This window comes from Oncorhynchus kisutch, linkage group LG9, assembly GCF_002021735.2.
Source record: "Oncorhynchus kisutch isolate 150728-3 linkage group LG9, Okis_V2, whole genome shotgun sequence".
Taxonomy (NCBI): domain Eukaryota; kingdom Metazoa; phylum Chordata; class Actinopteri; order Salmoniformes; family Salmonidae; genus Oncorhynchus; species Oncorhynchus kisutch.
In genome coordinates this window covers 15,444,487-15,468,219 of record NC_034182.2, presented here as the reverse complement: position 1 = coordinate 15,468,219, position 23,733 = coordinate 15,444,487, and the positions used below count along the sequence as shown (strand labels likewise).

General features: G+C 42.9%; 1 protein-coding gene across 4 annotated transcripts in view; it reads right to left on the bottom strand.

The window, feature by feature from the left end:
* The window catches only part of LOC109896819 (copine-8), a 103,788-nt gene that overhangs the window by 14,321 nt on the left and 65,734 nt on the right, over positions 1 to 23,733 (bottom strand). For 2 of the 4 annotated variants that reach the window (XM_031832018.1, XM_031832020.1), the window contains exons 7-14: positions 14,673 to 14,736; positions 12,781 to 12,884; positions 11,053 to 11,157; positions 9,002 to 9,043; positions 8,893 to 8,895; positions 6,831 to 6,906; positions 3,528 to 3,581; positions 3,345 to 3,406 (exon numbers count right to left, since the gene is read on the bottom strand). In XM_031832018.1, the coding sequence (XP_031687878.1) occupies positions 3,345 to 3,406; positions 3,528 to 3,581; positions 6,831 to 6,906; positions 8,893 to 8,895; positions 9,002 to 9,043; positions 11,053 to 11,157; positions 12,781 to 12,884; positions 14,673 to 14,736 (510 nt within the window). The remainder of the gene's footprint in view (positions 1 to 3,344; positions 3,407 to 3,527; positions 3,582 to 6,830; positions 6,907 to 8,892; positions 8,896 to 9,001; positions 9,044 to 11,052; positions 11,158 to 12,780; positions 12,885 to 14,672; positions 14,737 to 23,733) is intronic. The other 2 variants (XM_031832019.1, XM_031832021.1) reach the window with 1 other exon arrangement.

The window sequence follows — 23,733 nt, the reverse complement described above, 5'->3', positions numbered from 1 at the left end:
ATTTCTTTCATCACATTCCCAGTGGGTCAGAAGTTTACATACACTCCTCAATTAGTATTTGGTAGCATTGCCTTTAAATTGTTGAACAAGGGTGAAACGCTTTGGGTAGCCTTCCACAAGCTTCCCACAATAAGTTGGGTGAATTTTGGCCCATTCCTCATGACAGAGCTGGTGTAACAGTCAGGATTATAGTCCTTCTTGCTCACACATGCTTTTTCAGTTCTGCCCACAAATGTTTTTTTTCCAGTTCTGCCCACGGCTTTGTGATGGCCACACCAATACCTTGACTTTGTTGTCCTTAAGCCATTTTGCCACAACTTTGGAAGTATGCTTGGGGTCATTGTCCATTTGGAAGACACATTTGCGACCAAGCTTCAACTTCCTGACTGATGTTTTGAGATGTTGCTTCAATATATCCACACAATCTTCCATCCTCATGATGCTATCCATTTTGTGAAGTGCACCATTCCCTCCCGCAGCAAAGCACCCCCACAACATGATGCTGCCACCACCGTGCTTCACGGTTGGGATGGTGTTCTTCGGCTTGCAAGCCTCCTCTTTTTCCTCCAAACATCACGATGGTCATTATGGCCAAACAGTTCTATATTCGCTTCATCAGACAAGAGGACATTTCTCCAAAAAGTACGATCTTTGTTGCCATGCGCAGTTACAAACCGTAGTCTGGCTTTTTTATGGCGGTTTTGGAGAAGTGGCTTCTTCCTTGCTGAGTGGCCCTTCAGGTTACGTCGATATAGGACTCGTTTTACTGTGGATATAGATACTTTTGTACCTGTTTCCTCCAGCATCTTCACAAGGTCCTTTGCTGTTGTTCTGGGATTGAGTTGCACTTTGCCCACCAAGGTACGTTCATCTCTAGTAGACAGAACGCGCCTCCTTCCTGAGCGGTACGACGGCTGCATGGTCCCATGGTGTTTATACTTGCGTACTATTGTTTGTACAGATGAACGTGGTACCTTCATTCTTTGGAAATTGCTCCCAAGGATGAACCAGACTTGTGGAGGTCTACCCTTTTCCCCCCTGATTTTCCAATGATGTCAAGCAAAGAGGCACTGAGATTGAAGGTAGGCCTTGAAATACATCCACAGGTACAACTCCAATTGACTCAAGTGATGTCAATTAGCCTATCAGAAGCTTCTAAAACCATGACATAATTTTCTGGAATTTTCCAAGCTGTTTAAAGGCACAGTCAACTTAGTGTATGTAAACTTCTGAACCACTGGAATTGTGATACAGTGAATTATAAGTGAAATAATCTGTCTGTAAACAATTGTTGGGAAAATGACTTGTGTCATGCACTAAGTAGATGTCCTAACCAACATGCAAAAAGTACAGTTGTGAATCCTTAAAGAGATGGGTGGGGCTAAGGCTTAAGAAGATGTGAATTATGCTAAATGGGTGTAGACAAAGGGTCATTTCCTCAAAATTGGCGTTTATCAACTTTCAAATCACTCCATTGTAGTGCATGGTATATCATTTTCTAGCTCTGAGTCTCTACTTTTATTGAATGTAAAAAAACACAATTAAAAATTTTGCTACATAAGACCAAATCAGTCACTTAACACTGAACAAAAATATAAACACAACATGTAAAGTGCTCATGTTTCATGAGCTGAAATCTCTACCATAAGCCACCTCCAACGTTGTTTTAGAGAATTTGGCAGTACGTCCAACCGGCTTCACACCCCAGTGGGTGTGTGTGTGTGTGGGCCTGGCTGTCAAGTGGGTGGATCTATACCCTCCCAGGCCCAGTCATGTGAAATCCATAGATTAGGGCTTAATGAATTTACTTCAATTGGTTGGTTTCCTTATATGAACTGTAACTCAGAAAAATCTTTGAAATTGTTTCATGTTGCATTTATATTTTTGTTCAGTATATCCATCTATTATCCACATATTCTTTGGTATTCTGCCGATACCTTATTGATTGGTAGAGGAAGTAAATGTAGATCTCACATGGAACGGTCAGTGACCTCAGCCTCTGGCTTGTCCTGTATTACCCATATATGATGGGAGGAGAGACATCCACCTCTATAAACATGTAGATACATCAGCTGTCTCATTGACTGGGGCTGTGAAGACGTTCACTGTTATTTATAGGCCCGGGACAATTTACCAGTATTGCAATACTTTTTCCATGGCAACATTTTTTACATGAAGCAGACCAAACTCTTTGGTCCTTTAAAAACCTCATGTGTGCCAAATATTGTGTGCTATAGGTTGGAAAATAAATACATGTGACTCAGATGACAACATAATGATGTTTGTTTCCAACATTAGGGCCGTTTTTCCTAAAGAAGTCAAATTTGCTTCATATTTTGCTTCCTTGCCACCACACTAACAAGTATCGCGACACTGGTATTGTCCAGGCCCTAGTTATTTATATATTCATTAACATGTATTTTAAAATTGATGTTGACTAGGAACACATTCACAACAGTAACCTGAGGGTATATTCACATACAGCACATGACTACACTTCCTGAACTACACAGGAGGGTCAGTGTCAGTGATGATTACCCCTCAGCTCACCCTCAGGCGACAGCTCAAAACAGGACCAACTTCCTACATGTCAGACTGTATAGGACTGACTACATGCCGAGAGGAAAAGGCTCCATATCAATGAGATGTTGTGCTTGATTGAAAAAAGCTCCCCACTCCTCCTCTGACTGCCATTGACAATGTAAATGCTCATCGAAATACCGAGAGAGCTCTGACAGTATAAGGGTCAATGCACCACATGTTAGTCTGCTACCCTACCTATCCTTGTTAAACAATACTACACATGATCCATGACCTTTAGATGAGAAGTGTTGTCAAGAACAGGCCATAAGAGGACTGGAGTGCTGCTTTCAAAATGGCCATTCTGTGTCTCTCATTTCATCACAGACCTCGCTCACGTTCTCTCCCTCTCTTTCTGTCTCTCTGATTTTCTGACTCTCTCCATCTCGGTCTCTCTAAACCTTTCCCTCTCTTCCTTGTTTAACCGTTCGACCCATGCTCTGGAGTGCAAGCCTGACTAGCCTTCCCTGTGAGTCTTATGAAAGTCAGAAAGTGTGTGTGGGCGAGCGTTCTGCTACGCACCACTGCACACACTCAGCCACCATCACCCATTCAGCCATGGACTAGAGGGCCGGAATCAACACACATACAGTTCACTCTCCTCACGTCCCCCTCCACCGGACTTCACATCTGCATACCTGTCAATCTCTCCCTTTTCTTTCTTTTTCTTTTCTATATGAATAAACGAGGGAATGCAGGAGTGAGAGGTTCTTTCACTCCATCTCTGCATTCACACTGTAGAGAGAGAATGCAGTGTCACTCACCCTCCTTTGATGTAGTCGAGGAAGGTGACTTCTATATCCACCAGGAATGAGAGCAGAGTTACCTGGAGACAATATGGATACAAGGATGGAACAGGCTTTACAATAAAGACAATGACTAAACCAAGCTCAAATCAACATAAACAAGATAAAAAGAACGGATGGACAGTGGCCGTTGTGGCTTACCGTTCCAGAGTTTAGGTATTTTTTCTTTTTTCCTTTCTTCTTCGGATTCATAACCTGTGGAGAGAACAGCAGCCTCATTCAAACATGGAGACACAGACACTGTAGCAGTTGCTTTCCCTTGTGTTGTGTTCAGTAACTGCTCTGGCAAGAGTAGATGTCACATCAAGTCAACAGATAGACAGAGAAGACCAGGGAGACGGGAGCTGCTCACAAGCGGCGTATTTCACAAGTAAAAGAGAAGATGGTGATCATCGGGCACGGTAGACAACCATAAGCAGTGTTTGTGTTTGTTTGTGTGAAGGGGCAATGTGTACAACAGAGATCGGGCCCCATGCAAGGGTAGCATTCCAGAGAGACATCAGAGGCTGTAACGTTCTTTGTTTCACGGAAACATGGCTCACTCGAGACACGCTATCGGAGTCGGTACAGCCACCTGTTTTCTTCACGGATCGCCCATACAGAAACAAGCATCTCTCTGGCAAGAAAAAAGGCGGGGGTGTATTCCTTGTGATTAACGAGACGTGGTGTGATCATAACAACATACAGGAACTCGAGTCCTTTTGTTCACCTGACTTAGAATACCTCACAATCAAATGCCGACCGCATTATCTACCAAGAGAATTCTCTTCGTTCATAATCACAGTCGTTTATATTCGCCCCCAAGCAGACACATCGACGGCCCTGAAAGAACTTCATTTGACTATGTAAACTGGAAACCACATATCCTGAGGCTGCATTTATTGTAGCTGGGGATTTTAAACAGGCTAATCTGAAAACAAGGCACCCCAAATTATATCAGCATATCGATTGTGCTACCAGGCCTGGCAAAACCCTAGACCATTGTTATTCTAATTTCCTCAACGCATATAAGGCCCTCCCCCCCACTCCCTTTGGAAAAGCTGACCACGACTCCATTTTGTTGCTCCCAACCTATAGACAGAAACAAAAAAAATGAAGCTCCCGCGCTCAGGTCTGTTCAACGCTGGTCCGATCAATCGGATTCCATGCTCCAAGATTGCTTTGATCACGTGGACGGGGATATGTTCCGCATTGTGTGAGTTTATTAGCAAGTGCATCGGTGATGTTGTACACACAGCGTCTATTAAAACATTCCCCAACCAGAAACCGTTGATTGACGGCAGTATTCACGCAAAACTGAAAGCGCGAACCACTGCTTTTAATCAAGGCAGTGGCTCAGACACAAGAGGTATGTGGCAGGGTCTACAGTCAATCACGGACTACAAAAGAAAAACCAGCCCCGTCGCGGACCACGATGTCTTGCTCCCAGACAGACTAAACAACTTTTTTTCTCGCTTTGAGGACAATACAGTGTCACTGACACGGCCCGATACCAAAACCTGCAGGCTCTCCTTCACTGTAGCCAACGTAAGTAAAACATTTAACAGTCTGATGGCCTTGAGATAGAAGCTGTTTTTCAGTCTCTCGGTCCCAGCTTTGATGCACCTGTACTGACCTCGCCTTCTGGATGATAGCGGGGTGAACAGGCAGTGGCTTGGGTGGTTGTTGTCCTTGATGATCTTTATGGCCTTCCTGTGACATCGGGTGGTGTAGGTGTCCTGGAGGGCAGGTAGTTTGCCCCCGGTGATGCGTTGTGCAGACCTCACTACCCTCTCCAGAGGCCTTACGGTTGTGGGCGGAGCAGTTGCCGTACCAGGCGGTGATACAGCCCGACAGGATGTTTGTGAGTGCTTTTGGTGACAAGCCACATTTCTTCAGCCTGCTGAGGTTGAAGAGGCGCTGCTGCGCCTTCTTCACCACGCTGTCTGTGTGGGTGGACCAATTCAGTTTGTCCGTGATGTGTACGCCAAGGAACTTAAAACATACTACCTTCTCCACTACTGTCCCATCGATGTGGATAGGGGGGTGCTCCCTCTGCTGTTTCCTGAAGTCCACAATCATCTCCTTTGTTTTGTTGACGTTGAGTGTGAGGTTATTTTCCTGACACCACACTCCGAGGGCCCTCACCTCCTCCCTGTAGGCCGTCTCTTCATTGTTGGTAATCAAGCCTACCACTGTAGTCTCGTCCGCAAACTTGATAATTGAGTTGGAGGCATGCATGGCCACGCAGTCGTGGGTTAACAGGGAGTACAGGAGAGGGCTCAGAACGCACCCTTGTGGGGCCCCAGTGTTGAGGATCAGCGGGGTGGAGTTGTTGTTACCTACCCTCACCACCTGGGGGCGGCCCGTCGGGAAGTCAAGTACCCAGTTGCACAGGGCGGGGACTCAACTCTAGCCACTTTAATAATGGAAAAATGTATGTAATCAATTTATCACTAGCCACTTTATATAATGCTTACATACCCTACATTACTCATCTCATATGTATATACTGTACACTATACCATCTACTGCATCTTGCCATCTTGATGTAATTAAATGTATCACTAGCCACTTTTAACAATGCCACTTTATATAATGTTTTCATACCCTACATTACTCATCTCATATCTATATATTGCACTCTATACCGCCAATGCCATTCGGGTATCACTCATTCATATATTTTTATGTACATATTCGTACACTTGTGTATATAAGGTAGTTGTTGTGAAATTGTTCGGTTAGATTACTTGTTAGATATTACTGCATGGTCGGAACTAGAAGCACAAGCATTTCGCTACACTCGCATTAACATCTGCTAATAATTTGTATGTGACAAATACATTTGATTTGATGCTGGGCATTGGGTGCTTACTGTTAACAAATGGACGGATGGTTAAGGGAAGGCACACACACACACACACACACACACACACACACACACAGTAGTGATGTAGAACCTCCTCTCCTAAATAGTTCAATTTACTGTGGAGGAAAAAAACGAACCAGAGAATATGGGTGGAAGCCAAGAGCTGTGACTTGGGAAATGATGATAGATTGTCATGTCCCAGTGCCAGAATCTTGGATGACAGCACACAATCACGGTGTGGCTGTGTGTCTTCTTTCTCTCACTAGACAAACACCAGCTGCTTAAAATAAGGGTCCCCCTGTGTGCTTCCCACTCAGAATATTGTTTTTAATGAACAACTGTTCAGTTCTATCTTAAGAGACGGAGTGTGGAGGCTGGCCATCCATCAAAACTCCCTCACTTTACATCAAACTCCGTGAACGAAAATTCAGGAGAAATGCCATGAAGAATCGCTCCAGAGGAGATTTACTAAATGTACTTCTGTGTGGGTGAGTGACATTAAAAGTATACAGATACATAATATTGCATTCCACCAAGTACACATACATACGTAAACATGACACATGCACACATGTAAACACACACACACTTACCTCATACACATTGAACTGGGACTGGCCTCTGGATAGCTCTCTGTAGCTGGTAGTGAACTCTCCTATGAAGTCATGGCTAAGGACACAACGCACAAAACAATCATTAGTAAAATCATAGGATTTCAAATACACAACCCACAAAGCACCACTGTTAGTGGCAGAAGCCTGATCGACGTGCCTAAGTGTATTGCAAAGTATTATAATAGTCTAGTGGACGGAATGAGATCAGTTGAGATAAGATATTATTCATGAAATGTTAAAGCAAGAAAGAGTGAGATAGATAGACATTTAATCATTATTTGAGAGTGATTAAGTAGAGATTTCACTTGTGTTTTTCATGCAGCCACTTGAGGGTGGGAAAAAGTAGTTGTCCCCTTTCTGATTCTTTCTATTTTCGATACTGAATGTTATCAAGATCTTCAACGAAAACCTTATATTAGATAAAGGGAACCTGAGTTTACAATAAACAAAGCTACGCAACACTCAATTCCCCTGTGTGAAAGAGTAAATGCCCCTTTACACTCAATAACTGATTGTGCCACCTTTAGATGCAGTGATTGCAACCAAATACTTCCTGTAGTTGGTGATCAGTTTCTCACATTGCTGTGGAGAAATTTTGGCCCACTCTTGCATGTAGAACAAATTTAACTCCGCGACATATGTGAACTGCTCATTTCAAGTCCTGTCACAACATCTCAATTGGGATTAGGCCTGGACTTTGACTAGGCCATTCCAAAACTTCAAAATGGGTTGTTTTTTTAGCCATTTTCATGTAGACTTGATTGTGTGTTTTGAATCATTGTCATGCTGCATGTCCCAGCTGCGCTTCAGCTCACAGACAGATGGACCGACATTCTCCTGTAGAATTCTCTGATACAGAGCAGTATACATGGTTCCTTCTATTAAGGCAAGTCGTCCAGGTCCTGAGGCAGCAAAGCATCCCCAAACCATCACACTACCACCACCACGCTAGACTGTTGGTAAGAGGTTCTTACAGTGAAATGCAGCGTTTGGTTTTCGCCAGGCATAACGGGATCCGTGTCGTCCAAAAAGTTGACTCAAGTTTGCCAAAAAGCACCTGGAGGATCAGCAAGACTCTTGTAAGAATGTTCTATGGACAAATGATTCAAAAGTAACTTTTCTGGATGACAAAATCCTCCACGACGACTGATCAACAAGCAGCTGAAAGGTGACACAACCAGTTATTAAGTGTGTTGGATTCTGGGGTAAACGCTGAACATTGTTATACTCAGAAGAATAGGAACATTAGTTACAAAAGAGACATGAGGGGTGCCATAATGAAGCTTGGAAGGGGCGGAGTGCAGGGAACACGATCGCATGTGGCAGTACTGATACGGAGGGGACCCCATTGAAGGATCATATCACTTAGCTCCCTGCTCAGCAATAATGATGCAATGTTTAGAGATAAGGAGGAGACGTGGTTAAGCTTCTTCAGTGTCCGTGATTGATTTACTCAAACGTAGAATCTAACAGGTGCAAGGGGGCAATTACTTTTTCACACAAGGGACATTGGCTGCTGTACAACTTTGTCTATAAAATAAATGAAATAAGTATGTAATTGTTGTGTTATTTGTTCGCACAGGTTCCCTGTCGTCTAATATTCGATTTTGGTTGAAGATCCTGTAACATTCCGTGTCAAATATATGCAAAAGTAGAGAAAATCAAAAAAATGGGTCAAATCCTTTTCCATGGCACTGTATGTTCAATGCACTTCCTTAAAATAAAATGAATTCGGAAACAGTGTAACCCCTCTACCTGCAAGCAAAGAGAGGTCTGGTAACACCCGACATAACGCTGACGGGTATAAAGAGGCAACGAGACAGAGGGAGTGAGAGCATACCGTAACGCAACACCCCAGTGCAATAACCTTGTCCCCTAAACCCATAATATGAAATGATGACACTCAAATCAAGCTGGTGTTTCTTCTACTGCTGCCCCGCCCTTGGCCCCGCCTCTATATTTAAATGGGCCAATTCCCCCACTTCAACAACAACATGTCAATGTGTGTTGAATGAAGCAGCATCCCCTCCAGCTTCCTTACCTTCTAGAAATATAGATTAGGATTAGTTCAAATATCCTAATTTAGATAACACAGTGGATTACATCATGCCAATGAAGGTGCTCTTCAATTAAGACTCAAATTAAATTACCTTCCATCTCTTTCCCAGTCGTAGCATTCTATCTTGATCGTTCTAGTAGGGTGAAAAAAATATATATATATTAGAAACAGATTTATTTAGTTTAACAGGACAATTCTCAGCAGAATCTATGATCATGGCATTGTACATTCCCACCAAACAAGTTTTAAGTTCAAATGCATACTATTCTGAAGGAGGATCGTTTATAGTAATCTATATCATGTCTATATTAGTTTCCAAAATACCGAACGTTAGAGAGAGAAAAGCAGTGCTCTTCTACCATCATCCAATCCTCTCAAACTGAAGAATCGTTTTCCCCTGACAAGTGGCCATTTTCCTTCACCAGAGCCAAGAGATGAGTAGTTCACTGTGGCTATGCGTATTTCCACCCAGCACCAATTTCACCTGTCTCAATTTCACCTCTCTTTTCAGATGAGGAAAAAAAGAAAATAACGAACAGATGCTTAGATGAAAAGGTAATCATTAGTTATAGATTACCACCGGGTGAGAGGTCACAGGTTATTAATGAGTTTCCAGAAGGGGTTCGTAAGAGGGTATGAGGCACAATCCGGCATTGTCAGAGCACAAAGACACACACAAAGACACACACAAAGACACACACACACACAGCTCAGCCTCCTATCAAATGGAGTGAAGGATGAGCCCATCACCATCCATCTAAGCTGACTAGATACAAGGCTTAGAAGATAAAGCCATCCAGCCCGACAGTAATCTACCAGAACGCCTCCCCTGGGTCCTGAGGGAGGGAGTCCTGCACTGCGACCCAAATGGCACCCATTTGGGACACACATCTACTGTAGAGGAGGACAGCACGGGGGATGACCTCTCATACAAACAGCAGTGGACTTTATTAACTACCTCATTGGAAAACAATTACTGTATTGAAGCGCAACCTAAAGATGCTCTGAGGACACGACAGGAGCGATGAGTTGGCAGGAAAGACAATGGGTTTGCTGCTCCTTCTGTAGTCCCCGGGGTGGCGGGAGAAAGTGTGTATGTGTGCGTGCGTGAGAGTGTGTGTCTCTAACAAGGGCCCATCAGCGGTGGTACTATCAGCAGGGGGACACACAGCTCTCCATTGTTAGCGTTCTCTCGTGGCTCTCGTCCTGCCTCTCCCTTATCTCTCATCCCAGACCCCCAGAGACTCGCACTCTCGCTGTGTGTGTGTGTGCGTAAATCAATGTATATGTATGTGTGTGTGTGTGTGTGTAAGCGTTCATTCGTGTGCTTCCTTGGCTCCCCACACACTGATAACAATGAGCTCTCTCTAACTAACCTCCTAACAACTCAGACAGAGCCAGGGCCCAGCTCTGTTCCAATCAATGCAGCCTGACTAGCTCAGACCATTCATCTGGGGCTTTGTGCCTTATCACTGGCAAACAAGCCCGCTGACAACTGGAGATGAATACAAACACAATCCCTGAGATGGGATTACGGAGTGACACACACACACACATTGTCCTTTACATTACACACACACACATTGTCCTTTACATTACACACACACACACTGGGGGAGTTCAAACTTGGGGGTGAAAAACTATTGCAGTGCTTCTTACACCCTGGATTTAAGGGCCATTACATTTGAGTGAGGGCATGACACCTGTCTGTCAGTCAGGCATGTGAATAGACTACTCCACTGAGGGAGAAAGATGATTGCAGAGAGGAAGGCTATTCATAAGCAGACCAAGCATTCCTTTCTCCTTTGGAGTTCATTATAATAGCTTCCATATGCATTTAATAGGTTCACAACCAATTTAGCAACCAAGGAATTCTATGCATGCATGGTGATTCTTGGAAAATGGAGTCCATCTAAAAAATATTTTATCCTATTGCAGATTAGATCCTGTCAACCAAATAATTTTTACAAAACACACCAATTGTAAAAAAAATGAAAAAAAAAGTTTAAAAAAAATGAAAAAGAAGATTATCAACATGGCCCTCACACACTTCAGCAAAACAGTTAATGCCAGTTTAATCTTGCTGGCCACACTACACACACACGCACACAGACACACGTAGACACACACACACACACTGACCTGTCATAGTCTCCATTGCAGAGTGCTCTGACAGGTATCTTGAAGGCCTGCCACACTGGGTTTAGTGTGTTCTTCACCACCTCTGTCTTATGGCAGATTGTGAACCTGGAGAAACACAGCGACAAGACAAGCCATACACTTATCAATGGGTCAATCAATCACTGGATAATATTCCTTTCACTGTTCCTCTTTATCCCCACATCTTCCTCTCTTCCTCAGAGTATCTGTGCAAATTCAGAATTAGCGAGACAAACTATCTTCCTGTGATCTTCTCAAGATTTTTCTCAAGTTTAAACGTCTCTCTTTGACTCTCAGCTCCCTCAGATCTTTCTTCCCCCCCAAGAAGATAAATTGCACTCATTTAGTGATACATATCTCTAAGACATTGATTCCTTTTTTCCATACTTTGGCAAAATATCGAGCGATAAAAAAACATTTCAAATGTCATCATGATGACCGGCACAAAAAAATATATGTTTCAGTTCTAAGAGCAATTAGCATCAACTGAGTAATTATCAGTATAATCATCATTCACTGCAAAAGTAAATAGTTTTAAAGTGAATATAGTGCCGTGTGGAATATGAGTTCAGAGAGCTTGAGCTTCACCTTCCATTAACTGAGAGAGAGAGAGAGAAAGAGAAAGAGAGAGAGAGAGAGAGAGAGAGAGAGAGAGAGAGAGAGAGAGAGAGAGAGAGAGATCAGGGGGGCAATAGGGAGCTTTCCCTCCAACCACTGCTCCCTCTAGGTCATCTCCTCTCTGCTCTGCCGGCTGCAACATAGGTGTGTGTGTGATAAAGCCTCAGCCTCCAGTATTTATGCTGCAGTAGTTTACGTGTCAGGTGGGCTAGGGTCAGTCTGTTATATCTGGAGTATTTCTCCTGTCTTATCCGGTGTCCTGTGTGAATTTAAGTATGCTCTCTCTAATTCTCTCTTTTTCTCTCTCTCGGAGGACCTGAGCCCTAGGATCATGCCTCAGGACTACCTGGCCTGATGATTCCTTTGCTGTCCCCAGTCCCCCTGCCCGTGCTGCTGCTCCAGTTTCAACTGTTCTGCCTGCAGCTATGGAACCCTGACCTGTTCATCAGACGTGCTACCTGTCCCAGACCTGCTGTTTTCAACTCTCGAGAGACAGCAGGAGGGGTAGAGATACTCTGAATGATTGGCTATGAAAAGCCAACTGACATTTACTCCTGACCTGTTGCACCCTCGACAACCACTGTGATTATTATTATTTGACTCTGCTGGTCATCTATGAACGTTTGAACATCTTGGCCATGTTCTGTTATAATCTCCACCCGGCACAGCCAGAAGAGGACCGGCCACCCCTCATAGCCTGGTTCCTCTCTAGATTTCTTCCTATGTTCTGGCCTTTCTAAGGAGTTTTTCCTAGCCACTGTGCTTCTACACCTGCATTGCTTGCCTTTTGGGGTTTTAGGCTGGGTTTCTGTACAGCACTTTATGACATCAGATGATGTAAGAAGGGCTTTATAAATACATTTGATTGATTGATTGAGTAGACCTGCTTATCTGACCTGTGTTGATGAGAGAGAAGACCCAGTAGGATGTAACGCACACACACACACACACACACACACACACACAAACAAAGAGATGTAAGGTTGTTTACCTAAAGGAATTCAATGGAATCTAATTTCCATCAGATTGCGGGACTGATGGATGGAATTGAATGGGGGAGATCTGAAGAAGGGGTAGGTAAAGTATACTCACGTGCCGTCTTCATTGCTGCGATAGAAGACGAGGAATGGGTCTGACTTGCCGAAGAAATCTTTCTTGTCCAGTTTATTCCCACAGAACTGCATCATCACTGACTCCTACAATAACAGAGAGAGACGTTGAGACTGATGAAACTGACAGCACAGCTCACAGCTCAGTATTCACAGCAGATACTGGTGAGAGACTTAGATAGTAGATGCAGACATTAATGCTGATCAGTCAACAGTAACATTACAGGACACAGCTCAGGGCAACTCTACTCTACTCTACTCAAGGTGAGAGTAATATCCTACTGTAGTAAATCCATAACAATATCATTTAATGTATATGCCATGGCAAAGTGTTTATTGATTGATGTTGTCCTTATGATGGCATGATGTACAGTGCCTTGCAAAAGTATTCACCCTCCTTGGCATTTTTCCTATTTTGTTGCATTACAACCTGTAATTTAACTTGATTTTTATTTGGAATTAATGTAATGGACACACACAAAATAGTTTAAATTGGTGAAGTGAAATGGAAAAAGTAACTTGCTTCAAAAATAATGCATATGTATTCACCCCCTTTGCTATGAAGCCCCTATACAAGATCTAGTGCAACCAATTACCTTCAGAAGTCACATAATTAGTAAATAAAGTCCACCTGCGTGCAATCTAAGTGTCACATGATCTGTCACATGATCTCAGTATATATACACCTGTATTGAAAGGCCCCAGAGTCTGCAACACCACTAAGCAAGGGGCACCACCAAGCAAGTGGCACGGAGCTCTCCAAATAGGTCAGGGCCAAAGTTGTTGAGAAGTACAGATCAGGGTTGGGTTATAAAAAAATATCTGAAACTTTGAACATCCCACAGAGCACCATTAAATCCATTATTAAAAATGGAAAGAATATTTCACCACAACAAACCTGCCAAGAGAGGGCCGCCCACCAAAAATCCCAGAACAGGCAAGTTGGGCATTAATCAGAGATGCAATAAAGAGACCAAAGATAACCCTGAAGGAGCTGCAAACCTCTACAGTGGAGATTGGAGTATCTGTCCATAGCACCACTTTAAGCCGTACACTCCATGGAGCTGGGCTTTAAGGAAGAGTAGCCAGAAAAAAAGCCACTGCTTAAAGAACAAAAATCAGCAAACAAAAAGGTATGTGGGAGATTCCCCAAAAATATGGAAGAAGGTACTCTGGACAGATGAGACTAAAATGTAACTTTTTGGCCATTAAGGAAAATGATATTTCTGGCACAAACCCAACACCTCGGATCACCACGAGAATACCATCCCAATTCTGACCAGTTTCCAAGTCCCTGCCGATGAAAAACATCCACCACCATGCTTCACTGTGGGGATGTTTTTCATCGGCAGGGACTGGGAAACTGGTCAGAATTGAAGGAATGATGGATTGCACTAAATACAGGGAAATTCTTGAGGAGAAACCTGTTTCAGTCTTCCAGAGATGTGAGACTGGGACGGAGGTTCACCTTCCAGCAGGACAATGACCCTAAGCATACTGCTCAAGCAACATTCGAATGGTTTAAGGGGAAACATTTAAATGTCTTGGAATGGCCTAGTCGAAGCCCAGACCTCAATCCAACTGAGAATATGTGGTATGACTTAAACATTGCTGTACACCATCGGACCGATCCAAATTGAAGGAGCTAGAGCAGTTTTGCCTTGAAGAATGGGCAAACATCCCAGTGTCTAGATGTGCCAAGCTTATAGAGACATACCCCAAGAGACTTGCAGCTGTAATTGCTACAAAAGGTGGCTCTAAAAAGTATTGACTAAGGAGGGGGGGTGAATAGTTATGCACACTCAAGTTCTGTTTTTGTTGTCTAATTTCTTAAAAACTCCCTTTCCCTCCATATCCCCTGCCATCACTACTCACCCTGCAGTTTCCCATCTCTTCTGCCTTAACAATGATGTTTCCACACTTCTTTCCGGGAATGCCCCTGTTGAAGACAAAACAGAGACGCCATTCATTGATAAACTAATGGACTATATGGTCAGTATGGTCTAACGGAAACGCATAACGGTGAGGTCTGTGCAGGTTTCTGTCATAACAAGCCTCACCCATCATGCCATGGAAAACGTGAGCACTTGAGGGAGTATTCCCAAAACACCTCTAAAGCCAGAGAATACAAGTTGAGCTTTGAGAGAGAGAAAGAGCGGGGGAGAAAGAGGGTGTGTGTGTGTGTTTGTGTGTGTGCACCTTCCCCTACGCCTTTCCTGACCCGGCACTGTTTATCCAGGATTCCATCCAACACACTACACCCAACACACCCAACTTACACAGGCCCCTTTCACAACGCATCCACCATCCCTCCAAGCAGTGGTGTCCAAGTCACGTCAGAGGACAAAATAAGCTTTCAAATGGAACCCATAAGGCATGGTAAGAAACCACAGTGATATTAGTTGTCTGAACTTCTGAGAAATAGAGTCATCTTCAAAATACTGATGACTAGTGCCGTCATAGCACTAGCCAGACCCACCTTGCAGAAATGTACTCAGGCAGTCATTTAGGCAGCCTGAAATTGGGGTCTAGGACCCCAGCCTAAGAGTAATATAAGTCCCCTTTACTTAGACAGCAAGACAGCTGATAGACCTATCTAAAGGACATGGATCCGGATGTTTTTTTTTGTATCAGTGCTTTACATTGGGAAGAACATCTATCTATTTTTATCCCCAAAACCAATAGCCTACCTCTTCTGAAGGATGGGAGTAAAATTGCAAAAGAAGAAAATGAAAAGGTTTCTCTCTCTCTGACAATTTCCCCTTAGGTCATTTGTACTGTCCAGTGTTCCCTTCCCTTCCCTCCACCATGAAATCGACCCATTCTCCTCATTGTAATTATGTAAGAAAAAAAGACACTTTAGGACTATGTTCCATTTTGCCCGTGTACCAAATCGACTGTTGATTAATCCCTAAACCCTCTGTCTTTTACGATGGGGGAAATTACTCCAATTGGAGTAGACCAGGGCCTGTATTCACAAAGAGTCTCAGAGTAGGAGTGCTGATCTAGGGTCCGGCCCCCCCTGATTAATCGCATGGTCTGTTAGGAGATGAGTCCATGTCTGAGCATTCGCAAACGGTGTTTGCAAAATCAATGCCACATGTAATAACTAGGGCTATCACTTTGTGTAGCCAGTATCGATGCTAATGATAACTGTCTTGTGGGAAATAGAAATGCTTTCCCCAAAACCTTCTCAACCATGTAAATGTTAACTGAAAAGTAGGCCTACATGGCAGAATTATGTCATGCTTTGTATCAATCGGGTGGGCATTTGTATTGCAAACTCTGCTACAGAAACATCGCTAGCAAAACACGTTCCTCTCTAGCTAAGTGCGCAACACAAAAAGCTAAACGTGTTAGATTTATTTGGGATGCCAAAAATGGTCTTTTGATAAAAAAAAATTAATTGACATGGACTCAGAACATCCCATTTGGTTGTTTCTCTGTAAAAAGAGTAATTGTGAGATGAAAAACTGAACTTCACACTTGTGAGTATTTTCACACTGATCCTAGATCAGCACCCCTAGGACTACTCTGATACGCTTTATGAATGCAGGCCCAGCCACTGTTACAGAGAAGCTTGATTTTGAATGTTCGGTTTAGTTCTAATCTTCGAATGCCAAAATAAATTTGATTTAAAACTGTAGCAGTTGATTCCACAAGCATAGAGTGAAAAGCCACGTAAGGAAATCCTGCTGTAGACGAGTTAATAACAGGATTACACACAAATAGGATTCAGACAGGGTTTCACAAGTATTCCACAAGTCCTCTCATCCAGTAATAGACACCTATGGATTTTGATTGTCACTTACAAATTCCAGTCAGTCACTCTCTCTTGCTCTGTCTCTCTTTCCCAGTGTGTGTGTGTGCTTTTGTATGCATATGTGTAGTGCCTCAAAGTAGCTCGCTCTAAAAGTGTGTGTGCCGCTGAACACAGCAGAAGAGGGGTGCACTGTAACCCTCAGGCACAGCCACTCACTCTAAATAGGATAGAGCAATTTCAGACCAAATCTGCCTCCCAAATGATAGCCTATTCCCTTTAGGGTACACTACTTTTCACCAGGGCCCATATAGGTCTGGTCAAAAGTAGTGCACAATTTAGGGAATAGGGTGGCATTTGGGACACACCTAAGCTGATTGCTGCCTAACCAGATCAGCACAATTCAGATCTGCTGCCATATTACAACCCCCATGAACAACACTGAATGTCAGCTTAACTGCTTATGCTTACAATAGGAGTGTTTGAATGAAAAAACCCAGAAAGAAACCCTTTATTCTTTTCCGTCTCCCTGTCTTTCTTGCCTTGGTGCCAACATACGCATGCGCACGCAAGCAAGCAGACCAGAGCTGCACCAGAAGACACTGCTGTCTTTGTGCGGGTGACTGTGAATGGGTACTGAACAAAGCTCCGCCCCATCCCATCACAGCCAATTCAGTGGGTCTGTCAGACAATAAATCAAACAAGTAAACAAGAACAGGGCCATCTGAGGACTCACACACATAGAGCTCCTCCTGGGTTGGTTGGCGAGGCCTACACTACCAACAGGTCTTTGTGGGTGGCAGGGATAGGGCCAATTATATTTAATAATGGGGGTATGAATGGCGGGGGGCATAGGTCTAGCGCAGGTAAAGCAAGAATGCAGTCCACAGAAGACCGGTTTCATGAAATGGGGTTTCAGCCAACTCAACTATGAAGAGTGTACACACATATTAGTGTCGTAGCTCTTAATGTGGGACTTATCCAGCCTATTGTGCATACTGACATTCATATTGCAATGTACATCCTTACTTTTGGATCTGGGTCCATGAAAAAGAGTATCACCCTACTCAGTGACACCCAAAGAACACAACTGTGAAGAGTTGTCAGTATCGTAGACTCTTATTGCAGGACTTTGGTGAGCTAATGTGACTGTCAGTCAACCTACTGTGCGTATTGACATTCATATTGCAATATACAGCCTTACCTATGGATCTTGGGTCATCAGCCTACTCAGTGATACCCACAGAACACAACTGAGACATGTCAAAATGCTGATTTATTGAATTCTCCATGTGGTCTATATTAAAGGACACTTTATTTAATATAACATGCTTTGAATATTCAATAGTTAAAGAGTCAACAGGTAAAGTCCCACAATAAGAGCAACAACTCTAGTAGTTGTGTAAACTCTTCACAGTTGTGTTCTGTGGGTGTCACCGAGTAGGTTGACACACCATTTCATGGACCCAAGACCAATGGTTTTTTCCATCCCTGAGCAAATTTCACATCTGCTAAGAGCAAACTTTAGTTGTGAAAATTCTGCGAAACTTCCGGGCGCGCGTTTACTGAGGCTCTACCTGCTTTAAGTTAGTTTAAACAGTGGTCAAGTGGAATACTGTGGCTATACCAAAGTGGCCTACCAAAGTGGCCTACCATAAAATAAACTATGGAGAAAATGCATCCCATAACATTTGAACATAGAAATAGCTGTTCTATCGTTCAGCCTACAGTAAGATCTATAACTGGGCTAATAGCTCACTAACTAGCAAAGGATATGAACAAATGTACACAATAAGCTACATGTCGCTCTCGCTTCGATCTCAAAACAAGCGCATCTGGTGACTGACCGTTCATGCTGTAAAAACAGTACAGATCAACATGAACGGCCCAGGTCCATATATGGCAATGGTCTATTTGCATATAGGCCTACTGCAGCTCTGCCTACAACAAAATCTCTTGCATAGTTAGTTTTGTTTCGGGATGTTGCAGTGAAAGGGGCTAATATTGAGTTGATTCGTTCACAATTTTCAAAATAAAAGGGAAATGTTGATAGTGTTCACTAATGGGGAAAAGTTCAATCTCATGCTTCTCTGCGCGTGCTGATATTTCTTCTGTATGGCAGTCCTGGGGGAGCTGCGCGCCTGCTTGCAACTTAGAGGGAACATTGCCCAAGACCCATAGCTAAAGCTGTACCTTGCAATATGAATGTCAATATGCTCAAAAGGCTGGATAGTGAGGGGATTTCCCATAGTTAAAGTCCCACAATAAGAGAAACAGAGCTAATATTTGTCAATATATTACATCAACAGTGCGATTTCAACAGATGTTTTCTCTTTTTTTGTGTGTAACTGTCTTTTGTTTAATTTATATAACATTCCAACCTTGTTCAGCGTTTTGTAGTCCAAATATTTCATTATTCCACTATTTGTATCCGTTTCATCAGTTTTAAATGGAGACCTCTATTTTGAAGGTGAACAGCGAATTCCACTATTGTGGGTAATACTTATTGTGGCTAGCTTCACACAGGTCACAAAAGGCACTCATTTCATGGAATGACCCAAGAAATAGAAATCTTCTGTGAGGAAGACTAAAACGGGTATTTATTACACCCTAGACGACAGGACAGTCTGGAGGTCAATAACATTAACGGAAAATGTGAAAATGAATCATCATAAATGCCTCAAGAAGTAAATGCTCTCTCGGTCACTTTCACTCATACACATCTATCTTATTTTCTCATCTCTCTACCCTCCATCTTCTGTTCTCTTTCACCTCCCCTTCTCTCGCTCTTTCTCCTTTATCTTGCTTTCTCTTTAACCTCCATTTCTTCTTGGTCTGCGTGTATTCAGAAGCAACACTTCCAATCAAGACGCATGGATTTGCAATCAGCGTTAGGCGAAAGAGAGAGCAGAGTAGAGGGAGAGCGCTAGGTAGGTAATTATAATTCAATCTTAGCAACCTGTGGCGTTACTAGGGGGGGGGGTGCGGGGTTTATTAGCGCACAATGCGCTTGTAATTATATTCCTCCTTCCCCCCCTGGAGAGACAAGAGGCCTTGAGGAAATAACAACTATCAGACAACATAGGGGAATCTATGTACAGTGTGTAATCTTCTCTTTTCCCACCCAGTAGAGATACGCAGGTGAGGTCTTAGAAAGGCTGACTTTTTAACTCAGCCAGGTAGCGATATTCAATATTACAAAGATGCTGTCATATTAACATACTTTAGCTACTTTCCTTGATTCAGCTCAACACAATTAGGGTCTTATTCTCTGAAGAACAGACCGGGCGCCAGGATAAAGTGACTAAGGGGGCAGTTGAAATCGGCGAGGGGAATCATGTTGAATTCTGCTTATATCACGCTACGCCACAATACACATGAAGATCAAATGCAGAGACTCAGAGTTCGAGATCATTGGGTGCTTTTAAAAGTAACAGGTTGGCGCGAAATCTGAGGTTACCTCCGCCGCGTAAAAATAGGGGCCTTCTAGCAGAAGTGGGGACAAAGATTTAGCAGGAGGCAGACAGGTAGAGGTGCAAAAGAGTTTTAGATCTATTTACACAGCGCTTGTGTTTCAAAGATGACGGTAATATTTACAAATGTACAGTACCAGTCAAAGGTTTGGACACACCTGCTCATTCAATGGTTTATCTTAATTTTTACAATTTTTTTACATTGTAGAATAATAATGAAGATATCAAAACTATGAAATAACACATGTAATCATGTAGTAATCAAAAAAGTGTTAAACAAATTCAAAATGTTTTATATATTTAAGATTCTTCAAAGTAGCCACCCTTTGTCTTGATGACATCTTTGCGCATGCTTGGCATTCTCTCAACCAACTTCATGAGGAATGCTTTTCCAACCATCTTGAAGGAGTTCCCACATATGCTCAGCAGTTGTTGGCTGCTTTTCCTTCACTCTGCAGTCCAATTCATCCACAACCTATTGGGTTGAAGTCGGGTGATTGTGGAGGCCAGGTCATCTGATGCAGCACTCCATCACTCTCCTTCTTGGTCAAATAGCCCTTACACACCCTGGAGGTGTGTTTTGGGTCATTATCCTGTTGAAAAATAAATGATAGTCCCACTAAGTGCAAACCAGATGGGATGGCATATCGCTGCAGAATTCTGTGGTAGCCATGCTGGTTAAGTGTGCCTTGAATTCTAAATAAATCACGGACAGTGTCACCAGCAAAGCACCCCCACACCATCACACCTCCTCCTTCATTCTACACGGTGGGAACCACACATACGGAGATCATCCGTTCACCTACTCTGCGTCTCACAAAGACACGGCGGTTGGAACCAAAATTTGGAGTCATCAGACCAAAGGACAGATTTCCACCGGTCTAATATCCATTGCTTGTGATGTTTCTTGGCCAAAGCAAGTCTCTTCTTCTTATTGGTGTCCTTTAGTAGTGTTTCTTTGCAGCAATTTGACCATGAAGGCCTGATTCATGCAGTCTCCTCTGAACAGTCGATGTTGAGATGTGTCTGTTACTTGAACTTTTTGAAGCATTTTTTTGGGCTGCAATTTCTGAGGCTGGTAATGAATTGACCCTGTGCAGTAGAGGTAACTCTGGGTCCTTCTTTCCTGTGGTGGTGCTCATGAGAGCCAATTTTATCATAGTGCTTGATGGTTTTTGCGACTGTACTTGAAGAAACTTTAAAAGTTCTTGAAATATTCCCGATTTACTGACCTTCATGTCTTAAAGTAATGATGGACTGTCATTTCTCTTTGCTTATTTGAGCTGCTCTTACCATAATATTGACTTGGTCTTTTACCAAATAGGGCTATCTTCTGTATAACACCCTACCATATCACAAGACAACTGATAGTCTCATGGCATTAAGAAGGAAATAAATTCAACAAATTAACTTGAACAAAATACACATGTTAATTGAAATGCATTCCAGGTGACTACCTCATGAAACTGGTTGAGAGAATGCCAACAATATGCAAAGCTGTCATCAAGGCAGAGGGTGGCAACTTTGAAGAGTCTAAAATAGTCTAAAATATAAAATATATTTTGATTTGTTTAACACTTATTTGGTTAGTACATGATTCCATATTTGTTATTTCATAGTTTTGATGTCTTCACTATACTTCTACAATGTAGAAAATAGTGAAAATAAAGAAAAACCCTTGAATGAGTATGTGTGTCCAAACTTTTAACTGGTACTGTATGTGTGAAATTTGTTTTGATGTAAAGTGGACCATTATCAAGCACCTGTATCGAAACTGGGGCAGCGGGAAAAAATACATATCATCTATGCACTTAAACAGCGAATGGAGGACACTTTTCCAGTGGTAAATTTTCATGCCAGCCAGGTAGGCTACACTCCTGTTGTAAATATAAGCAATGTGCTTAATATTAGGAAAGTTCAGAAATACATATAGTAGGCCTAGTCTGTCGAAAGCTGATGGGATCCTCATCTTTTTTAGTAGAGGCCATCACTCTGTTTTCTCGTGCAATTGCATAGCCTACTGAAATGTTGCGCAACATGAGTTCATGGGCTCTCATGAAGTGTTTGATTAGATTTTCGATTACATTAGCATTGATGTCAGAGTGATTGGAGGGACAATAGAGTGCTGAGTACCAGGCAGTTAGCAAGTTCGGTAGGCTACTAATGACAGCATCAGAGCTAGAAGAAGCCTAATTACCGTGACTAAATGGTCATGTGGAATTTGACTGCCTTCATGACTCGTTACCGCCAGTGTGGCGGTAATACGGTCCACGCGACAGCCCTAGTCATAGTTAACTGCCACAGTGGTTTTCCATAGCCCCCCTACGCACACAGCGGCACGCTCTGTCCATTTTGCACTAACCTGTCCCTTGTACTTTTTTGCAATTTTTGATATAAGTACATCAAATTAAAAGGTTGGGGGCACAAATTTAAACTGAGGGGGCTAAGCCTCCTTTCGCCCCCAGGTAGAGCTCGGGATGCTCAATTCAAATACTCAGGCCGACATTCTTTTCTGTCCTCACTACTACTACTACAACCTCAAACATCTTTACAAGCACCGTTCCAGCAACGTAGGTAGATTAGTAACCAGGCCAGCAGAGTACAGCTTGGCTTGGCTCAGCAGTTTGAAAAGGATATTGCTGCACTCTCTCTCTCTCTCTCCTTCTCACAACAGCAGTCTATATTAAAGTCGTATAACTGTTCTCTAGTCTCCTACAGCCTCTTGTCCTGTATTAAATGAATATCACCTTTCCAGAGGAAAGGGATTCATGTTCAGATAAAGACTTTCCATCATGCCCTTTGTGGCTTATTGAATATTCAAGAGGCCATAAAAATGAAAGACGCCATGACAAATCTGAAAGTCATTACGGTGGCCCAGGAAAACGTTATTGATAATATTATGGAAATGGAATGCAAATTGCTACAGCGGAATGTACTTAACTCAAGAGCTGTTTTCAATTGAACAACAACAAAAAAGACAAGGGGGAGGGGGGCGGTTTGTTAAGTGAGGGATAATTGAGTAAAAATAGCTTAGGTATCCACATTTATCCTTTAAATAACTTCAATATACTGTTCGAGTAGTAGATTATTGAGTTGCCCGAGTTTACTCAGACCAGGGTGTGTACTTATCCAAGTCTTACTGTGTTTACCCATTTATCCCTTCTTCATTTCAAACCTTTATTGAACTGGGAGAACTAGGCTCCTTGTGACATCATAGGATGAGAACCGCCAGCCTCACCTCTGAAGTGCAGAGCAGACGTAGAGAAAATCATGACATCACAGTTGTGTTTCCCTCTTTTCCCCTTGACTCATTCAGCTGTATGTTGGGGCCTTTACTGCCTTGCTGCTCACTTTGAATCATTCATGAGATAGCACACACAACTATTCAATCAAATAATAGGACACACTACAGTTGGCATGGCACGCTATAGATGTCAACACACTCCTCAATCTGCTGACAGCCATTGTCTTAAAATAAACTGAGAGTCACTGATGAGTCAAACCCCCCCCCCCCCCCCCCCCCCTCCCACACCAGACATACGCCCATTGGAGTGCTGATTGAACTTTATAATTAGAGGTAATTAACATTCAGTAGGGAAAATAAAGGTCCCCCGTCACGGTCAGGTGCAGGTGTATGTCTGACGACAGACAGGGTGAAAGGCACTAGAGCATCTCTCTCTCTCCCAATATCGCTCCCTCTGTT